This window comes from Heterocephalus glaber, unplaced genomic scaffold (assembly GCF_053883595.1).
Source record: "Heterocephalus glaber isolate CG9 unplaced genomic scaffold, H.glaber_assembly_v1.0 deba00001481, whole genome shotgun sequence".
NCBI classification, from domain to species: Eukaryota; Metazoa; Chordata; class Mammalia; order Rodentia; family Bathyergidae; genus Heterocephalus; species Heterocephalus glaber.
In genome coordinates, this window is record NW_028258317.1 from 59,412,807 (window position 1) to 59,433,935 (window position 21,129).

Here is a 21,129-nt window from a genome sequence, read left to right on the forward strand (position 1 = left end):
CCCCTTTTCTTCCTATTTCACATTATCTATTATACCTTTTAGTCCTTATTTACACTTTCAGTTTCTCACACTAGAGAAACTATTTGGTATTTATACATGTGTGTCCTATTTATTTCACTTAAGAGTATCGCCTCAATGTGCATTCATTTAGCTATAAATGTCTCTAATTTCTCATTTTTGATGGCTGAGTAGTACTCTATTTTATTTAAAAAAAAAAAAAACCCACATTTTCTTGGTCCAGTCTCCAGTTGATGGGCATTTGGGCTGTTTCCAAGTTTTAGCTATTACAAACCATGCTGCTATGAACATGGGTGCACATATATCACTGTGGTATGATTCTTTTAATTCTTTGTGGAAGATCCCCAGCAGAGGAATAGCTGGGTCAAATGTGAACCCATGACTTTAATGGGTTGGGTTTTGAATTTTTTTAATTGCAAGAAGAAATAAATTACCTACAGTCCCACAGGCCAGTATAGCTCATTAGTTTTTTTATTAATAAATTATACTTTTTAAAGCAGTTTTAGACTCATAGAAAAACCGAGCAGGAAGTCTAGAGATGTCCTGTATGTTCCTGCCTCCCAAGGTATTGACATCTGGCACCAAAGTGGCCTGTTTGTTACAGCTCAGAAACCTACGGTGACCCATCGTTTTCACCCAAAGCTCATAGTTTTACATAGAGATTTGCTCTTGGCACTGTGCAGACTGTGGGTTTGGACAAATATGTCATGCCATGTACGCACGGTTACAGTGTCACACAGAACGGTTCACTGCCCTGGAACTCATCTGTGCTCTACCTCTTTCTTCTTCAGTTCCCCCAACCCCTGGAAAAAACTGGCTCTGTCTCCATAGATTTCCCCTTTGCAAAGTGTCATACAGTTGGAATCAGATAGTGCATAGCCTTTTCTGCTTAATTTTTGATATATCTCTTTAAAATCCTTTTCTATATGTACTTTTTACCAGATCACTAAAATACCATGCACAAATAGTTTTATATTCTGCTTTTTGTACTAAACATTATGCATGAACAGTGTCTCGTGTCCTGTGTTTTTATAGCATCTTAGGAAATTTCATTTTTAATACCAGCATAAAATTCGATCATGTGAAGATTATATAATTTATTCTACTTTCCTATTATTCATATTGTTCATAATTTTGATGCATAAGCAATAATCAAACAGTATCTAAATCTTTTGTGAAGCCTTGAGGTTAGTAATTTATACTCTAATCTTACAGGGAACAAAAATCCTTAGGATGTGACTCTAACAGCAGTAGACCAAAGTATAGAGCTTAAGACTTCTAAATGTGTGTCTGTTTTTCCTTTCTTTGCACCAGTGGTTCTCAAAAAAGATCCCCCAAAATTCTGATTGAATTGTCCTGGGTGTTGCCTGAGAGTGTGTATTTTTAGAAGTTTCTCAAGGATTTCTAATGTCCGTCCTGGCTTGAGACCCCTGCACTGCCCCATTCCCCAACAGTTTGGGAAATGCCTGGGGTCCTCATTAATCTAGCCAGTTTCCCAAGGAGTGAATTTAAATTATTCCATTCCAACATTTTATGCACTTTGGCTTTCCATGTAATTCATGTTGAGGGGACCCTAAAATTTGTTCCTAAGCTTTGTGCAGAAAACCCATTTCAATGAGGTAGAAAGAAACTAGATAGTTATAAAAATAGAAAGTATTCCCTTAGAACAGTTTTAGTAACAAAATCATTGTTTTAGGTTTATTCATTCCCTTCTTTTGAATGTTTCCTCTTCCCAAAATCTCAAGTGAGACAGAACTGTTCTGTAGTTCACAAAATGCAGTACAGGCTTGGGAGTCAGAAAGTTCATAGCTGGGCTCTAGACCTGGGGCAGGTTCTGAACCTCCCCGTGCCTATTTCCCATATCTACACAAAATGAAGAAGACAGTGTTACTGACCTTGCATGGTTATTCCACAAATCCGTGCTAGGAATCTCAAAAAGCCATTAGAAACAAGTGGGCATCTGAGGGCTCAGATGCAGCATCAAGTGTCCTGTATGAGCATCACAGGTGACAGCACCTTCATGGCTCTCCTGATGTATCATTGGTCTGCAGGGATTGGGCTGGATCCACTCAAACTTTGTTTTCAGGGTTTCTTCGGCAAAGCTATTTTCACAGTACCATACAAGGGTGAGATGCCTGAATTGATGGCACTCTGGGGACATGTAAGTATCGCTTTTTAGTTACTACAAAGTGCCACTTTACCTTAACTTAAAAACGTGGTTTCCTTGTAACTGAAAATGCCACCTGAATTTTTTTTAAGTCAGGAACCAGAAAACTGAGGAAGACTTTTAAGTGACGGACACAGGAAATCCACTGTAACTTTGAAGTTTTCACCTCTAGCACTTCAAACCAGGCAACTCAGGGTTTGTGATGATGTAACTACTTTTGCTCAACCATGGTAACCATAGCCAAAGTTGTACCAAGTGGCACTTTGATAAAAGAGGAATGTCAGGATTGTGGGCAAAAGTGTATAATGAAGAACTGTAATTTGCTATGAGTCCATTTTCAGGTCAGTTAAAGAACGAAGTCACCAGGCTTTTTAAAGAATGGCTCACCAGGCTTTTTCAGATCCGATGGCAACTACCTTTAAGGATGGGCTGTTTGTTTCCTTTCAGCTGTCATATTTTCATGATTCTAAGACAAGCCCCTTTTTTAATTTTTGGACATCATAAAATCAGATGAATCCTGTAATTCATAGCAGCTTACAACTGCTGTTGATGAGCAGGTGGATAGGACATAAGTGTCACTGCCTCCATGTGAGACTTAGGCACACATGTCTGTTCCACTGAATTAAGCACATGGCTACTACTTCTTGTGTGCCATTTAACAGCAGCTCAAAAGAGCTTCAAAAGTTAAACTTGTTTAGGGCCAGGGATTTAGTTCCATGGCACCGCGCCTGCCTGGCAAGCGTAAGGTCCTGAGTTCAATCCCCGGTACCCAAAAAAAAGCTAAACTTGTTCAATATTCAAGAAAGGATTATTGCATGAGCACAGAAACAAAACAAACAGAATATTATTTAACAAATATTTTTATAAGTATAAATTATAATCAATGAGTCACAGTTTAATAAGAAGCAATATTTTCTTTGCAATACTTAAAATAATGGTGCTTCTTTAAATTCTGCGTCTTAGAGTCAGTAAAATATGGTACACATGACTACTATATATTTTCTGCTCCAGAGAATTCTGAAAAGAAAAATTCCTTGCTTATGTTATGGTTGATTTCTAACTTACTCTTTTTTCAATCTTTTTTTTTTTTTTTTTTTTTCACAAATGGATACCAATCACATTTCCCGTTGGACTGCAAATATCTCTGCTTGAAAAACAATGCTGTTGACTGAAATCACTTTGGGTGGACCAAATTTCCTCCTTATTGGCTGCTCCCGAATGACCTCCTCCAACCCCCCATCTGCCTCTCTGGCCAATCAAAACCTCCTTCCGTGTGTGCGCGCGCCATGCTACTTCCAACCTCCACTCCCCTCTCTCTTGCTGACTTCTGGAAAAGCAACGGAAGAGTCCTGGGCCGAAGGAGGCTTCTGTATGCTTGTGAAAAAGAATAATCTGTGCCAGCGGAAGGTTCTTCAACAACTTTGCTGCAAAACATGTACATTCCAAGGCTGAGCAGCCATCTTAGATGTCTTTGTTCCTGTAGACTTATAGATTATTCCATATTATTAAAAGAAAAAAAAAAAACAAGCCAAAAAAAAAAAAAAAAAAGCAAGCCACCTCTCTCTTTCTTGCTATCTTTTTTTCTCTCTCTCAAGTTTGTGCAGGGAGATGGTGAACTGTTTTGTCAGAACTTAAATGGAAAAAAAATAAACCTACAACAAGCCTACCTTTTATAACTGGGTGTTTAGTGCTAAACAGCCAGAACCACAGAGACAGTATTGTATGACCAAAGTATTTGATGCCAAAATTTGACGTTAAAGTAATGATTTGATTTCCTGCCCTGGGTTCAAAGGTCCATTTTTTTTTCCTTTTGCATTTACTTCTTGTTTCCCCTTTGAGATGCCTAAAAACGTTTTTCCCAAACATCGCAGGAGTATATCTAGATCAAAATATAACAGAAAGCTCTTGCATCAGTTGTTTTTCATGCTTGAGCTCACCGCTGGGGAAATGATAGGAAACTGAACCAGAGGGCATTAAGAACAGCCACAGGGTTGTGTTCAGAGTCATTTGTCTTAGTATTTCGTGGTTAAACGTTGATACATTCTACACGTGATTTCCTTTGTGCATTATGTACTGGTTTTTGCATTTTGCTCACTTGATCAGTCTGCACCACTGGTTTCATCATATAGACTTGCTGCTACTGTCTTTTCCATTGTTCTTTCCATTGTTGATTAGGTTATTGTACACACAGCTGGTGAAATGTTCTGTAGAGTCAAATTAGTGATGGAAAGAATGCAAAGGCACATAAGGAGCTGAGACTGTCCCAGCTCCCCAGAAATCCAGAGTGTTAACTTTGTAGACCCTGCACAATCTCTTGGTGCTATCTAGCCATTATCCCCATAGCATTGTTTCTTTTCAAGGCCATCAGAAATTCCATTTGTCATCGTAGGAAGCATTTTGGATATGATGCAGGAAATTTCTTCCTGAAGTAAAAAGTTTCTAAGAGGTCCTGTATTTTTTAAGAAATGGAATTTATTTAAGTAATATTTAAGCTCGTGCTCACGTTGGCCGGGCAATGTTTTTCAATGGTGCTTATTAGAAATTTTTTTTCATCTTGTCATTTTAAGAGAATAGAACTGGAAATTGAATGTGGGTGGCATGACTGTGCCCTCCTGGTTCTGTGTTTTCTCATTCTTCTCTCCGTCTATAGCAAGGCCACGCCCTTACACACCTGTCCACTGAATGTCACTGAGATTATCCGGGCTTTTTTGTTTTGGAAGTTTTGTTTCTTCCAGATTTCTTCACTGCTTTTCTGTGACTCCATAAACATTTCATGGAATCTAGTAGACTGAGTTATGAAAACTGTTTTGGATCAGAAATGAACCCTGATGGATCTCTTTTATAGTTTCCCTGTTTAGGGGAGAGTAGACTGATAATCAGGTTTCTCCACTTTTTATACCAAAGCTTCAGTGACCTCATTTGCTTTGGGAATGACCAACTGTCTTGCAGGCTTCAAGTTTTCACGAGATTTAGTTCCAAGATGACACTGAAAAGAGGAACAATTTCAATATAGATGAACCTAGAAAGGAGTTGTGGAATGAATGCTAAGGTCTTCATCCAAGTAGCAATCTAAGAAAAAGCCTGCCTTGAAAATATTCCTAGATATCAAAGTGAACTTCCAACCCAAGGCAAATAAATAATATCTAACAACCCTAAGAGTATTGTAATGCTACTGAGTCACTTACTGATTCATCCATAACTAGAGAATCTACTGATTTCACTGAACAACTCTCCTGTTTATAACACTGCAGGCCCTTTTGACATGAAGAACCAAAGTTAACCCTGGGTAAGGAATATAGTCTTTCCACTTAAAGGCACTGGCTTTAAATGGAGAAATATAAACACATTCCTAAAGCAAGTTCAAATAGATGGCAAAACCAGATTTGCCTGCAAAAGAATCCAGTTAATTGATCCAGCCCATAATATTTGAGGCACAAGGTCACTATGATATGAAAGATAAAAATGATGTCTGTGTTCTTAGACAAATAACCATCAACACAACAACCAAATCCATCGTGTGTTGCATTTCCCACTGGCCTTGCAGGGACACATCATGGAAATACTGGTGTCACTACTAGTGTGTTACTGCCTCATTTATCTACATAACATTATTAACTAGAACATAATGCTTTGAAAATTTAAGTTAATGTTATATATTATGTATAAATATATATATTCATAATGAGATATATGTAATAGTACAAACTTTGGAGACGTGACAAATGCTCTAACGTTCTAGAGACAAAAGTCCTCTATCTTCTGTTCTCTTTTGTCTTTTTATTTTTAATTCACTAATGAAAAGTGACCCATTGTTAAATCCAACTCCACTTTATTGAAAAAATACTGTACATGTGTAAAATGTTCAGTTGTTTTTTTGTAAAATATAGTAGAGCGGTTGTAATTGATACTGGCCAAAATCAATGTTATTCCATATTTTATTTTTTCTATTAAATTAACCTAAGTTCCTGTTTATTTGATCTGTTCATACCCATATATAAACATCTCTGAAAGGGTAAGGCTATGAGAAACTTCTCTATTTCCTCAAAGAAGTGGAATATTAATGAAAGGGTGGAGATGCATGAAGCCTGTAAATAAAATTAGAAAGGAGAGAGTGAGCAGAGGCAGGACTGAAGAGGGAGAAAGAAACATGAATGAGTGTCAAATCCCTTGTATAGAAAGCAGGTGATTAAAAAAAGGATCTATAAAAGCTCAGTGTGATTCCTAGCACATTGTACAGATGTTGGTCCCAGTGTATGGGTCTTCTGGGCTCTCCCCTCTGTCTACCAGTGTGCCTGTGAAGGTGTGGAGACCTTCGGCTGGGGGCAGAGGTGAGTAGTTTAAGAGTTGTTAAAGGGAAAGATGGTTTTGTTCCCTTTGCTGCATTTTGCTTGAAGTTGGTGGTGGCTGTATCCCTGCATGCCCAGCAGATGACTTTGTCTAAAAGAAATCTCCAGGACATACTATAGGGTGTGACCAGATGGTTAGCAAAAAGAAGAAGCAATGGAGTACAGATCTTCATGAGCCCTGCTTGAGATGCAGTCACTAGCCTGGAATTCTCTATTCTCTGCCTTTTGGAAACAGAAGTGAAAAATCATCCTAACCAGCAAACAAATCAAGCTCTGACTAGGTTCAAGGATCTGGGGATACAAACTGGTATAAGAGAGAGAGCCTCTACAGTACAAAATCTAAGTAGAGGGATGGAGAGAGATTCATTTTGTTGACTACCTACTCAGTGCTACACAATATGAGCATGTACAGGATATCCATGGCAATATAAATATATTCTCTCTAGATTCTCAGATAAACCCCAGAGGTAGATGTATTATTCGCTGTTCACACATTTAAAAAAACTAAGACACACAGGCTTGAAACAAATTGAGATGGCACACTCAGACTCAATAACAAAATTTAATGGTAGAATAGCAGAGAGTAGTGAATTCCACATCTCAAGTGTGTGGAAATAAAGTTGTGAAGTTCAAAACAGGCAGAGATTCCTTTAAACCAGACTGGTCAGGGTAAATTTCCTGGAGCTTGTGAAACTAGAATCAATCTATTACCAGAGAACTTACAGCAAGAGATACGCTCAGGGCAGCAAGATTCTTCCACAGCTTTAGTGCTAAGGACAGAGTCAACGTTTGATGGATTAGTCAAGAGAAAAAAGTACCTTTTTACACTCTAGAAGACTGATAGTGCGTTGTCCTCAACTCTGACCTCCAGGGAAGACCTTGCTCATCGGTCTCCATCTGCAGATTGATCCAATTTTTCCCACTTCTTTTCCCCTCCAATATCAAAAGCTTATCACTGCTAATCTCTCATATCACACATTAATGTCCATCCAACAATCTACACTTCCGCTTGAGGAACTTACACAGTACTTGGTACAGAAGGGAGATGATTGTTTTAGTGAATAATAAAGTTTCTCTGTCCAAGTGGTCAGCACTTTAGGCAATCTGAGTATGGAAATACAGAGTGTCTTATTCCTCCCACACAAAAATGTCACTGCTGAAGTATAAAATAAATGTGCATTCTTCACAGCTTTTGTATTCAGCCTCACACAAAGGAAGCAATGGTAGAGGGCAGCATGAGAAAGGAAGACAATATATTGGAAGCAACTTTAAATTATATTCTGGCCAATTCAATTCTTCCTCTTGCCATCCACTAATACAAGAAGGCAGAGGAGAACAAAGGCCAGCTTCAGCCTGACCTCACCTGGCCCAAGCTGAGCCTTGGGCCTTACACTTCAATATGTGTAGATGACAGAAGCATAAACCTGCCTTTCTTCTCTAGTCAATATCCATTCCCAAATGTTATTTTTGTTGCCAACCCATAAAATCTCAAGTTCTTGACAGAGCACTTTAGAGCCTTTGACCTATTTAGCAGAGCATAGCCAAAATGGACTGAATTTCCCTGTAGTTCATTGGAGCTACTTGGCACCTAATGACGGGACATAATCTATATAACCAAGTCTCCTTTCATCACAAAGAGGCATTGCTCTGGCTCAGGCTCAGTTTTTAGTAAGAAAGATGCAGTTACACAGCATCACTGTATCTCAGCCAGAATGTAACCTGGAATGACAGCAACACCTATTCCCTAACTCCAAGAGACTTTCAAGAATGGCTGGATTGTGTAACTTCTGAAATTATTTTCTTAAAAGATCGCCTTTGTCAAGGGCCATTGTTTAGATAGGGTTGTTTTTGTTTCTGCTTTCATAGTCAGGTGTCAAGCAATAAAAGATACTTTGCATCCCTCTTTCTAGAAAATTCCAGAAACATTCACTGAAGCCTGAATGAATACTTTTTTCATTTAGGAAAATCCATATTATTTTAAGAATATAGTATCTTAGGGTTGACAGGGTTTTTATTAAAATGGCCTTAGTTAATTGGGCCCACAGAAAAATCAGGCCCAGAGAGATTCATTTCCTCATGCAAGATCCATAGCTAGCAAGGGGTTTGGCTGGGATTCAAACTCAGTGTTTCAGCCTTGTACAAACACTCCCTCCTTTGTAAGCCGGGAAAAGCCAAGTCACATCACACATGTCACAAAGCACAGAGGAAGAGCTCTTTCCTGAGTGAGGGTGGAAAGCACGCTACATACCTGGCCTTGGCCTTTTCTCCTTAGGAGCTCAAATTAATTGCTGTCACAAATAAACATTATTAGGTGTCCCTCCCACACACTGAGCTAAGACTCTTGTCCTCTTTGAGCTTAGGTACAATAGGAGAAAATAGGCATGGAAATATATTTCTATAAAGTGAAGCTATTGAATAGTGCCTTTAACAGGGCATAAAATATTGGGAGTCCAAAGGGGTAAGCTCACCTTCCCAATGAAGTGCTGGAGTCTCATGCTCTTGCACCACAAGCTTGCCAAGGGCGTCCCAAAATAGCATGAGACATTACAAAGACAATTGGCTCTAAAATGTACAAACAAAACTGTAAAGGTCAGAATCTTAGATATATGCACTATGAGTTCAGTCCCATTGTTTTAAATACCATCTTATTAGTACATTTTCCATTGCAATAACAAAATACATGAGGTTACACACTTTATAAAGAAAAGAGGTTCACTTTGCTCATAGTTTTGGAAGCTGAAGTCTATTATGAAGTCCGTACCATCGTGGCAGAAGGCATTGAGAAAAGACAGGAAGTCACACACATCAGGGAGGAGTCGCTCTTGCTCTTTTGTAACAACTTGCTAGCCAGGGTCCTGTGAGAGAACCATTTAAAAGAGAGTGCATGGCAGCTCAGGCAGGAGTAGGCAGTGTGTGCAGGGGAAGGAGAGAAAGGAAAGGCCAGCGGGTGGACTTGCAGAAGACCTCCCTTGAACTGTTGCCCTTCCTCCACCTCCTTGTCAGAAGTCATTGGCCTTCTTTTCAGAGAGGCTGACTGACAGGCCCAAGGACCCCAACCAGTGAACTCTTGACTTCTCACCAATGTACTAGGAAGTGTTCATTCATTCAGAATGCTGAGGAAGCTGTACTTGCTTCAGTTCCCAGGGGCCTGATGGCCACTCTGAGCCCCTGAATGAAAGGACAGGGCACTAAGTGGAGCTCAGCTGTCAGATGAGCTCAAGTGAGGAGGACAGCCCACAGCTCCGCCTCCCCTTGATGACCATGCCCTGAGCAATAAGTCAGACAAGGCCTGCGTGGGGCCTGCTCAGGACCTTCTTCTCACCTAAGACCCCTCATCCTCTATGCTGTCATCACCAGAGAAAAGCAAAAGGAAATAATGTGATGTGCTAGCATGCCTTTTCCTTAACAGTGAAAAACAATATAATAACAATTCCTATGTACAGTGTTCCCAAGTGCAGAGCTATGCACTTTACAGGGATTATTTGCTTCAATACTCTCAAAAGCCTGATTGCATCTCCTTTTTAGAAATGTGGAAGTACATAAGGAACACACCTGCGGCAACTCAGTAGTAGACGGATGATCTGTTATCACAGGGAGAGAAATGGCAGGAGCAAGGAAGGATACCTGCCTGACTGTGGGGTCTGCATCAGGTTTACATTTTAGATGATGTTGACAAGCCCAAGGTCCATGTTGTCTCTTGTGAGTGCAGCAGTGCCCACCCCAGAACATATACCATGTGCACACAGTGGTCAGTGTTAATGTCATCGTGAGAAGTAGCGGCATCCATTGGGCCATACAGGCAAACTCAGAGTGGACCTTAGGAAGCCAAGGGAGTGGTTGCTAAAAAGAAATGAGAGTGTGATTGCCCGTATCTGTGCTGATTTTTCATTGTCAGAAGGCCATTGCTTGCATTCTTTAGCCCAGGCTGAAATGAGGGAGAAAGAAAATAGTCACCACTGGGATCAGGAGGAAAAACTAGAACACTGAACATTCTAGTGCAAATTCTGTCCAGGTGGTATTAAACAGAATTCTATTGCCCCTTGATTCCTAATGGTTACAATATAATAACAGTTAAACTATCAAGAAAACATAAGCCTTTCATTACCTATAGCAATGTCATTTGTCATTTATTCACATTATGAAAAAAGAGACAGATACAGCAGAAACCGGAAGCCACCTTTACGGGCTTCTCCCTCACTGCTACATCCGGGCCATCCCTAGGCCAAAACATTTCCACCTCCAAGACCTGCCTCAGATTGCATTTCTGTTCTTCGCCTTGACAGCCCCGACCTTGGGCATGCCGCCCTGGGTCAAGTCACCACACCCTGGGCTGCCGCAGCACCTTCTTGATAGCCTCACTAAACGCAGCCACCCCCTTCTGCCTTCACAGCGGGCGCAAAGCTCTTTAGCAGCTCTCAGCTCAGCTGGAGACGCCCCCGCCCCGCCCCGCCCCGCCCCGCCCCCGCCCGTGGCTTTGCCTTGCCTTAGGACACAGCTGAAATTGCTTTCCGTGGTCTTGAAGGTGCTCCTGCCCCAGTCTCCGTTTTGCAGCCTCACAGACCTCCGTGATTCTTCTGCCCTGCATCTTAGAACTTGCCCACGTCGCATGGCCCCCACTTTCCAAATGCTCTCCTCCTCTAATTATTTATCCCTGGCTAACGTGCATTGTCTGGGCTCTGTTTAGATGCCACTTCTTCATTTTCTAATCCTGAAAGTCAAGATTAGATCTCGCCATGATGGGCTTCATGGAAACCTCTAATTCCTTATTATCAATTATATGATAAGTATCTAGTTATTCATAGGAGTACTTGTTTGATTTATGTAATTCTCACGACAAAGTTTGTTTGATGGGGGGCAAAGTTGGCAAATACCTGTATCTCATAAACCTTGAAAATCTCTCCTACATTAAGTACTTGACAGCTCTTCAATCCATAGATGAAAAATATCTGTGAATGAATACTGACGGTTGTGTAAATGATGAGCTATAGCCCTGACTCAAATGCTGGGGAGAACTACAGTCCTGATTCTGTACAAATGCATCATAGCCCTGTACTACTCCTCAGTCTGTCTGCTTCTCAGTTAAAGTTCACAGTTCACACTGTGAACCCTCCAAGCCAATTTCCATTCATTGTAAATGACAGCAGAAGACTTCATGGAGTTTCTCTCACTGGCCCTAAAAACACACAAAAAACCTTTGGCTTCAGCATAGCTAACACTTTATACAGTGGTAGCATACCTATGGCATGAGTGCCATGGCTGTTTGTTATCACTGAAAGCTCTAAAAGGTTCGCCATCACTGCTAGGCCCTTATTCCCGTGTGAAGCAAAGGAAGCAAAGGGAGCTGGGCATTAGCTAGTGTAGCTGCAGAACTGTAAATGTGTTCCCCTGGTGATTCACCACTGTGAAGTATCTTCTCAGGAGAGTGCAAAGTTTAATAAGAATTGACCATAAGATAGGGAGATCAGTCTGAATTTTCCAGGTGGGCCCAAGGTCAAGAGATCCAGTAAAAGAAGAGGCATGGGACTAAAGGGGAAGCCAGAGAGAGTTGAGGCAAGAGAAGAAATTGACCCTCAGTGGCTGTTTTGAAGCTGCCTGAAGTAGGGGCAGAAGCAAGGAAGTACAGGCAGCTCTGGAAATGAGAACAGCCCACCATCAGCAGTAGCAAGGAAACAGGAACCAACCTGAATTCTGCCAACAACAGGAAGGAACTTGGAGCTCCAAACCCTCAGAAAGAATGCAGCCTGTCAACAACTTGATTCCAACATTGGAAAATCCAGAGCCAGAGCGGAGAAGCCGCTGAGCCACACTGTGCCCAAACTTCTGACCTACAGAGCTGTAAATAAACAATGGACGCTTTTTCTTAAACCACAACATTTATGCTAACTTTGAACAATAGCAGTAAAAAGTAAATACAATTAGACCTACTCAATCAAAATATATATTTCTGCCAGACCCCAAGCTGATCTGTGACCACACGGTGTTAGAAGTGCTGCCAGCAATGATACTCCTGTCGCTCCTGAGTTGGAGATGCCTACTTTTGATTTCCTGAGTCACTACTGCAAAACTCACATTCTTAGAGAATATGCACTGAGGAATTAAGCAGCTGAGTATGGTCCTTACCTAACCATTGCCAGCAGAGCTGAGGCAAATTAGTGGCTTTTCAGATCAAAAGAATGACTAATGAGCAGCTGTCCTGTTCTGTCGGGGACCCTGCGAGCCCAGTACACCTTTCCTATTTGGCTGACTGTGGCTTTGAGATTGTTAAGAGGTGGCTTGTGCTTGAAAGACTCCTCTCCACAGGTTCCCAACACTGGCTCAGCTGTTGATCCCGCAACGGTGCCCGCTGCCTTAACAGCCACAGCGAGGCCAGCTCACCATGAAGCCCGGCCTTGGTATCATCTTCCCACTGAGATGAAACCCTTGTGACCATTTTCCATGGCTGTTCTCTAGCTGTAATTTTTAAAGAGCGATGAGGTGTGAGTTTTATCTTTCTCTACTTCCTTCACTGCCGATTGGAATGTATCATTTGTTTTCTGACCACCCGCTTTAGATCAGGCGCTGAGCTTGTTCACTACGTGGCAATCCAACGTGGTGTCCCCAGTTCAGGTCAGTTGCTCTCTCAAGAACGCCTGATCAGCCAGGTGTCCTCCGTGAGACCGGCAGACGCGGAGCATGAAGCCCTCCTTCAGCAGCCCGCGTGGTCCCTGCCCCGCTCTCGGTGTGTGTTCTCTGGGCCTGCAGCCCTGTCTCGCTGTCTTACAATTGCCAAGAACGCCCAGTCTAGCACCCCACCTAGCAGCGAGAGTTCAGATACGGGCAGGTGCTCGAAAGCTGTAGCTTAATTGAAGGGTAGTCGACAGGGACAGCGTTCACTTTCTTTTGTCATATTCAGCAATGGAGTCTTTTCAAATCCGCTATTACATAGAACTTTGATAAATAAGATAAAAGCAATATCACAACTTGTTTATTTTATAGAAACAAAATTTTAATTTCCATTGACTTCACTCAAACAATGAGACTTAACAAAATTGAAAGCTGTATTTTTGAATGGCAAACACTTGTTACTTTTTAATTAAATTTTTAAAAAATTTTATTGTTACATGTTTGCATTATGTAATGGTTATATTCCTCATGGGGAATTGATACATGTACATAACATGTCTTAGTTGGGTTTTCTGATATTTAAGCTCGTGTGTCTGACTTACTTCACAATATTATGGTCTCAAGGTGTATCCATGTTCCTACAAATGATTTAGGCTTATCCTTCCTCATGACAGAGTAGTACTCCATTGTGTATAAATATCACATTTTCTTTATCCATTGATCTGTTGGTGGACATACAGGCTACTTCCACAATTTAGCTATTATAACTTGTGCTTCTATAAACATGGGTTTACATGTAGTATCACTATAGTATGATGTCTTTAACAATTCAGGAAGATACCCGAAAGGGCAATAGCTGGAACAAGTAGAATTTCTAGTTTTAATTTTTTTTTTTTGGTACCAGGGATCGAACTCAGGACCTTGCTCTTTCGAGGCAGGCAGCAGAACCACTGAGCTAAATCCCCAGCTAGTTTTAATTTTTTGAGGAATCTTCATACTGATATCCTTTGTGGTTGTACCACATTACATTCCCACTAACAATGTAAGGGTGCTTTTTCCCTGCAGCCTTGGAAGCATTTGTTATTATTTAATTTATTTTCTTTTCTTTTTTTTTTTTTTGTTGTTGTTGTTTTAGACAGGGTCTTGCTACGTAGTTCAGGCCAGCCTTGAACTCACTATGTAGACCAGCTTGACCTCAAACTGGCAGCAGTCCTGACTCAGCCTCCTGACTGCTGGGATTATAGGTGTGCACCAGCACATCCGGCTTGATTTCTTGATGATAGCTATTCTTCTTGGAGTAAGATGGAATTTCAGTGTGGTTTTAATGTTCATTTATCTAATGGACAGAATGTTTAACATTTTTCATGTTTTGTCCGTCTGTCCTTCTGAGAAGTGTCTATTCACTTTAGTTGCCTATTTTTTGACTGGGCCTTTTATTCTGGAGCCCCAATTTTCTGAGTTCTTTATATATTCTAGATGGTAGTCCTCTGTCTGGGGAATGGGTAGAAAACATATTTTCCTATGCTCTAGGCTGTCTCTTCAATCTCTTGGTTCTTTCCTGTGCTATGTAGAAGACTTTTAATTTGACATAGTCCCATTTGTTAATTTTTAAACAAAATTTAGTACATGACATTGACATACCTGTGGGGAGTTGGTACATGTACATCACACATCTTAATTTCCTTTTTTTCATCCCATTTTCCTTCCCTCCAACTCTTGATTCCCCCCTTTTTTTGTGGTACATGTTTGCAATACAGAATGTTTACATTCCTTGTGTGGATTTGGGGTTCTGGTCAGAAAGTCTTTGCCTAGGCCCATATCTTCAAGAATTTTAACCTGTTCCATCTTTCAGCGGATTGTTTCTGTTTTAACATTTAGATCTTTGATCCATTTTGATTTTAGTTTAGAACACAATGAGAGAGATGGGTCTAAATTCATTCTTCATTGTGTGGATGACCTGTTTTCCTAGCACTGTTTGCTAAACAGGCTACCTTTCCTCTAATGCATATTTTTGGCTCCTTTGCAAAACTCAGATGGCTGGATATGCCTGAGGCTGTTTCAGCATCTTCTTCTGGTTCCATTGATACACATGTCTTTTTTTGGTGTCAGTACCATGCTGCTTTTACCACTGGAGCTTTGTAATATACCTTGAGGTCGAAGATTGTGATGTCTCCTGCTGCGCTCTTATTACCCAGGATTGCTTTTTGCTATTCTGTGTCTCTTCTGGTTGTATATGAATTTTAGGATTGCTTTCTCTAGTTCTGTAAGAAATACTATTGTTATTTTGATTGGGATTATGTTAAATCTGTATATCAGTTTTGGAAATATGGTTATTTTGACAATATTGGTTGTGCTTATCCAGGAACAGGGGATATCTTTCCATTTTCTAATATCTTCTTTGATCTCCTTTTTCAGAATACTGTAATTTTCATTATAGAGACCTTTCACTTCTGTACTTAGGTTATTACCTAAGTATTTAAGTTTTCTTGATGCTGCTGTGAAAAATATTTCTTTCCTAATGTCTTTCTCAGTAAATATATTATTAGTATACAGGGATACTATTGATTTTTGTGTGTTAATTTTGTATCCTGGCACAGTTCTGAATTTGATTATTAATTCTAGAGGTGCTTTGGTGGAATTTTTTGAATCTTCCATGTAGAAGATCATGTCATCTGCAAATGATGATAATTTGACTTCTTCCTTTCTTATACATATCCCTCTTATTTCTTTCTCTTGCTTAACAGTTCTGTTTAGTGTTTCAAGTACTATATTGATCAGGAGTGGTGATAGTGGACATCCTTGTCTTATTCCTAATTTTAGAAGGAAAGTCTTCAAGTTTTCCCCATTTAATATGATAATGGCAATAGGTTTAATGGCTTTTATCACATTGAAATAAGGTTCTTCTAAGTATTCATCTAGACAGAGGGGGAAAGTGTATTCAAAGGTCAAGTCCCCAATGACTTGAGAATACTCTCTGGCTCAAGTAGAAAGAGTTAAGGATTAGCAGGCTAGGGAAGGTGGTACGTGAAGGTAACCCCAGCTAAGTGGGGGGCTGAGACAGGAAGATCACAAAATTTAGGCCAGTCTGGATAAGTAAGATCCTGCCTCAAGTTTGAAAAAGGGGCTTGAGGATATATACCTCAGTGATAAGAGTGCTTGCCTAGCATGCACAAGGCCCACGAAAAAGTAAGGATTACTTAGGCTAGAGAAACAGGTAAGGGCTACTACAGTCAGCTTTATAGTTATATGCCATGATAAATTTTGTCTCAACAATAGGAATTATTGCAGGTTTTAAACTGTTATTCACAGTGGGGATGGTGGGTCACCTAATAAATTTACCATTTAAAAGACACTTATTACAGTGTTGAAAAAAAATGTATGGACCAAGAGATGTAGGAGGTAAATTTTATCTAAGTAGCCTCCTCCGTCGTAAGAAATGACTGCAACATGAAATTAAAGGTGTGGGGTAGTAGAGGTGGATGCATTCTACAGGTTTCCTGTCTCACTGGCTACTGTTCAATGCCCTCCGCTGGTTTCTGGAGCCCTTGAATAACATATTTCATCTCTATACCCTCCACCAGGTGATTTATTCAGTTCCATGATTTTGAATATAGTCTGTGTTTTACTCACTCCTAAGTATTTATAGTTCCCCAAACCCTCAAAACTCCAAACGCATACTAAACATCTTGATTTGAGTGTCTCAGATATTCCAAATCGATCTCATTAACCTACAGTTGCTGCTTTCTGTTCATCCAGGTGCTCAGGTCTATTAATTTGGGTCCTTAAGTCCACACGGTTCTACTATAGAAGTCTCTTGAGTCATCTAGCACTTGTGACCGCCACCAGTACCATTCTGCAACAAGTAACTACAGTAGCTTATGATATCTCTATCTCTCGTTTCTACTCTTGCCCTCCTGTGGTCCAGTTTCTGCACAGAGCCAGAATGAACCTTTCAATGCAGACAGGATTGTGTAATTCCTGTTCCCCAAACTCCAGCGGTTTTCCCTAACTGGAATTAAATTGTAAATCTAGTCCACAAAATAAAGAAAAGAAAAGAAATAAGGTTCTTCTATATATATCTATTTTCTTCACAGTTTTTATCATGGGTAGATGTTGGATTTTGTCAGAGGGTTTTCCTGTGTCAATTGAGATGATCATTTGATTTCTGTCCTTGCTTCTGTTTATGTGATGAATTGCATTTATTGATTTGTGTATGTTGAACCATCCTTGCATCCCTGGGATAAAGTCTCCTTGCTCATGATGTATGATCTTTTTGATGATTTGTTGCATTCTGTTTGCCAGTATCTTGTTGAGGATTTCTGTGTCTATGCTCATTAAAGAGATTGGCCTACCGTTCTCTTTTTAGGTTGGATCCTTTTCTAAGCTTGGAATCAGAGTAATGCTAGCTTCCAGGAATAATTTTGGGGGTACTCCTTCCCTTTGAATGTTTTTTAAGAGATTGAGAAGTGTTGGTGTTATATCTTCCCAGAACAAAATTCAGCAGTAAATCTATTGAATCCTGGGTTTTTCTTATCTAATAGATTTTTATTACTGCTTCAATTTCATTATCTATTATTAGATTATTCAGGGTTCTTATATCTTCTTGATTCAGTTTTGGTAATTTATAGATATCTAAGAATCTATCCATTTCTTCTGGATTCCCTAATTCATTGGAGTACAGGTTTTCAAAGTATTTACTAATAATCTTCTGGATTTCAGCAGTGTTTATTTTGATTTCACCTTTTTTGTTTGAATTGCATTCCTCCCATACTATTTTGTGCTTATCTTACACTAATTGATTAAGTCTGTTTACTCACCTTCCTTTTATTAGCCATTTATGCAAGCTAGGCATAGTAGATATACTCTAATGAGGACTAAAACATACTCGTACCTGTATGAGTTTTGTACTGCAGTAGAGACAGAAAAGCAGGGGAAGTGCCCAGAGGTGTGAACATGTACTGTTATAACAAATAGAGTTGGAAATGCTCTACAAAATAGGTTACCTCACAGCAGAAAGCTTCATGAAGAAAATTCATTAGATCACTCAACATATAATTATTGAAAACTTACTAATTCTGCCCACAAAGAATAATTAGTCCCAGAGAGGAGATGCATATGTGCAGAATTACTCATTGATATATAGGATAAATAAAAATATGATCAGGGTATTACAGCACACAGGAAGAATCAACTCAAGGGCATAAAGGTCTCTAATAGGAAAGATGAAGAGAAGGCTTCATAGAGGAGGCAAGTTTGAGTTATAAAAAAATTAGTAGGATTTTTTCCTAGAGAAGAAATGTGTGGACACAAATAGGTACTTTTAAGTGAGAGAGTACATGACAGGCTTGGGGACCTGGAAGTCTCTTGGAACATGGAGATATGGCTTGGTTGGCTTCCCACAATCTGACAGTAAGACAGAGTCAAGTGCAAGAGGTTTATTTGAGAGATGAAAGAAAATCCCAGCAGTGGAGTATGTTAGAAAGATAGGCCAGAGAAGGCAGCCAATGAAAGTTACATTATTGACACCCTACCGAGGTCCCCAGTCGCTCGGAACACACGCCAAATCAGCCCGCTGCGGACAGGCAGGTCTGTGCACGCCCTACCGAGGTCCTGAGTGCCGCGGAAAACGCCTAATCACCCTGCTGCAGACAGGCAGGTCTGCCCACACCCTACCGAGGTCCCCAGTCACACGGAACACACCGAATCAGCCCGCTGCAGACAGGCAGGTCTGTGCACGCCCTACCGAGGTCCCCAGTCGCATGGAACACATGCCACCCTACCGAGGTCCTGAGTCATGCGGAAGACACCGAATCACCCCGCTGCAGACAGGCAGCCACCTGATTGCACACTACAAAGAGGCAGAGGACACCAGACCACCAGACCAAGGTACTGAGTCCCACTGTTCCTGGCCCAGAGATAGGGGCTTCTGAGCCATCATCCCACTGCTCCTGGTCCAGAGGAAGGGGTTTCCCAGCCACCATCCCTCCGGCTGCTCCTAGCCCAGAGGAAAGGGCTTTTGGGCCACGTTCTGTCCCACTGCACCTGGCCCAGAGGAAGGGGCTTCTGAGCCACCATCTCCCTGCTCCTGGTCCAGAGAAAGGGGTTTCCCAGCCACCATCCCTCTGGCTGCTCCTACCCCACAGGAAAGGGCTTTTCAGTCACCATCCCTACTGCGGCTCCCGGCCCCAGTCCCACCTCACCCAGCTCAGAGGAGGTAATCCGTGCAGGTGCCAACAGCCCCCTGCCCCAGTCGAAATGAGAAAACACATAAATAAGTCTCAAAACCAGACTTCCAGATCACCTACAGCAACCCCAAAGGGAAATGAGATGGAACACTCTGATACTCAACCACCTGGACCCACTGAATTGGCAACAAAAGGGGATCAGGAAAAAATGAAATCAGAAATAATTTCTCAGATAACAGGAGAAATTGTGCCCCTAGTGCAAGACATGATTAATAAATCTAGAGAGGAGCTCAGGAACATGATGGAATCCCAACATAAGAAACAAATGGAATCCATAAAACAGATGCAAATAGATTTCCAGGACATGAAAAGCCCCATTGAAAGTCTACATAGCAGAATGAGCCAATGTGAGGACAGAATTTCAGATATAGAAGATAAGATTGCAATTAGTGACCAGGAAAAGAAAAACTGGTTCAAAATTATAAGAGAATATGAGAAATCAATCCAGCAGCTGCTAGATGATGCAAAAAAGAATAACATAAGACTGATTGGGCTCAATGAAGAAACAGGAGAGAGTGGAGATGACATAAAAAAACCTCTTCACAGAAATAATGGCAGAAAACTTCCCAAGCAGGGGAAAAGAGCTTGACATACAGATAAGTGAGGCATATAGAACTCCAAATAGCTTTGATCAAAAAAAATCTACACATAGGCATATCATTGTTAAGATTCCAGAAACACAACAGAAGAACAAAGTTCTCCAAGCAGTCAGAGAAAAGAAACAAATCACATACAAAGGAAAGCCCATCAGAATCACAGCAGACTTCTCAACACAAACCATCAAGGCAAGAAGAGCTTGGAGTGACATATTCCAAGCCCTAAAAGAAAACAGCCTCCAACCCAGATTGATGTACCCTGCAAAACTATCGTTTAAAATGGATGGAGAAATAAGATACTTTCATGACAAAGAGCACCTTAGGAACTTCGTGAATACCAAACCAGCACTCCAAAGAATTTGACACAATATCCTAGGAACAGACATTGAGGATCACAACCCCAGGAAGCAAAGCAGAATGTACCCATCTGGCATGACAAGAAATTAAATGTAAAGGGGGAGAACCCAACAAAAAGAAAAAGTCATGGCAATGACATGTCAATAAGTTTCAGTTATAACCATCAATGTTAATGGTCTCAATTCACCAATCAAAAGAAATAGACTGGCAGAATGGGTCAAGAAGCAAAATCCAACAATATGCTGCATACAAGAAACACACTTCATTCAAAAGGAAACTCATAGACTGAAAGTTAAAGGGTGGAAAACAATACTGCATGCGACAGGAACCCGAAAACAAGCAGGAGTAGCTATCCTCTTTGCAGATAAGTAGATTTCAAACCAACACTGATGAAGAGAGACAAAGAAGGACATTACATCCTTGTAAAGGGAAGAATCCAGGAAGAAGAGATGACAATCATAAATATCTATGCACCAAACACTAGTGCACCCAACTATATAAAACAAATACTAATGGACATGAAAAGTTATATATGCACTAATACAGTTGTAGTGGGGGACCTCAACACCCCACTGTCACAAATAGATAGATCAACTAGACTAAAAATAAGTAATGAAATACTAGAACTCAATCAAACTCTTGAACAAATGAACTTAACAGATGTTTACAGAGTCTTCCACCCCACAAAATCAGAATACACATTCTTCTCAGCTGCACATGAGTCATTCTCCAAAATAGACCACATACTCACACATAGAACATGTTTAAGTAAGTGGAAAGGAATTGAAGTTATCCCC

The 21,129-nt window shown here is 40.6% G+C and overlaps 1 protein-coding gene across 2 annotated transcripts in view; it reads left to right on the forward strand.

Annotated features, from left to right (window-relative positions):
- Positions 1–21,129, forward strand: part of LOC147825976 (proprotein convertase subtilisin/kexin type 5) — a 341,197-nt gene that overhangs the window by 270,484 nt on the left and 49,584 nt on the right. Inside the window, exon 21 of one of the 2 annotated variants that reach the window (XM_004862531.3) lies at positions 3,522–6,157. The exons of the other annotated variant lie outside the window; for it this stretch is intronic. Within the exon in view, the coding sequence (XP_004862588.1) occupies positions 3,522–3,637 (116 nt within the window). The 3' untranslated portion in view covers positions 3,638–6,157. Of the gene's footprint in view, positions 1–3,521; positions 6,158–21,129 lie in introns of those variants that run through there. 2 annotated transcript variants of the gene reach the window in all.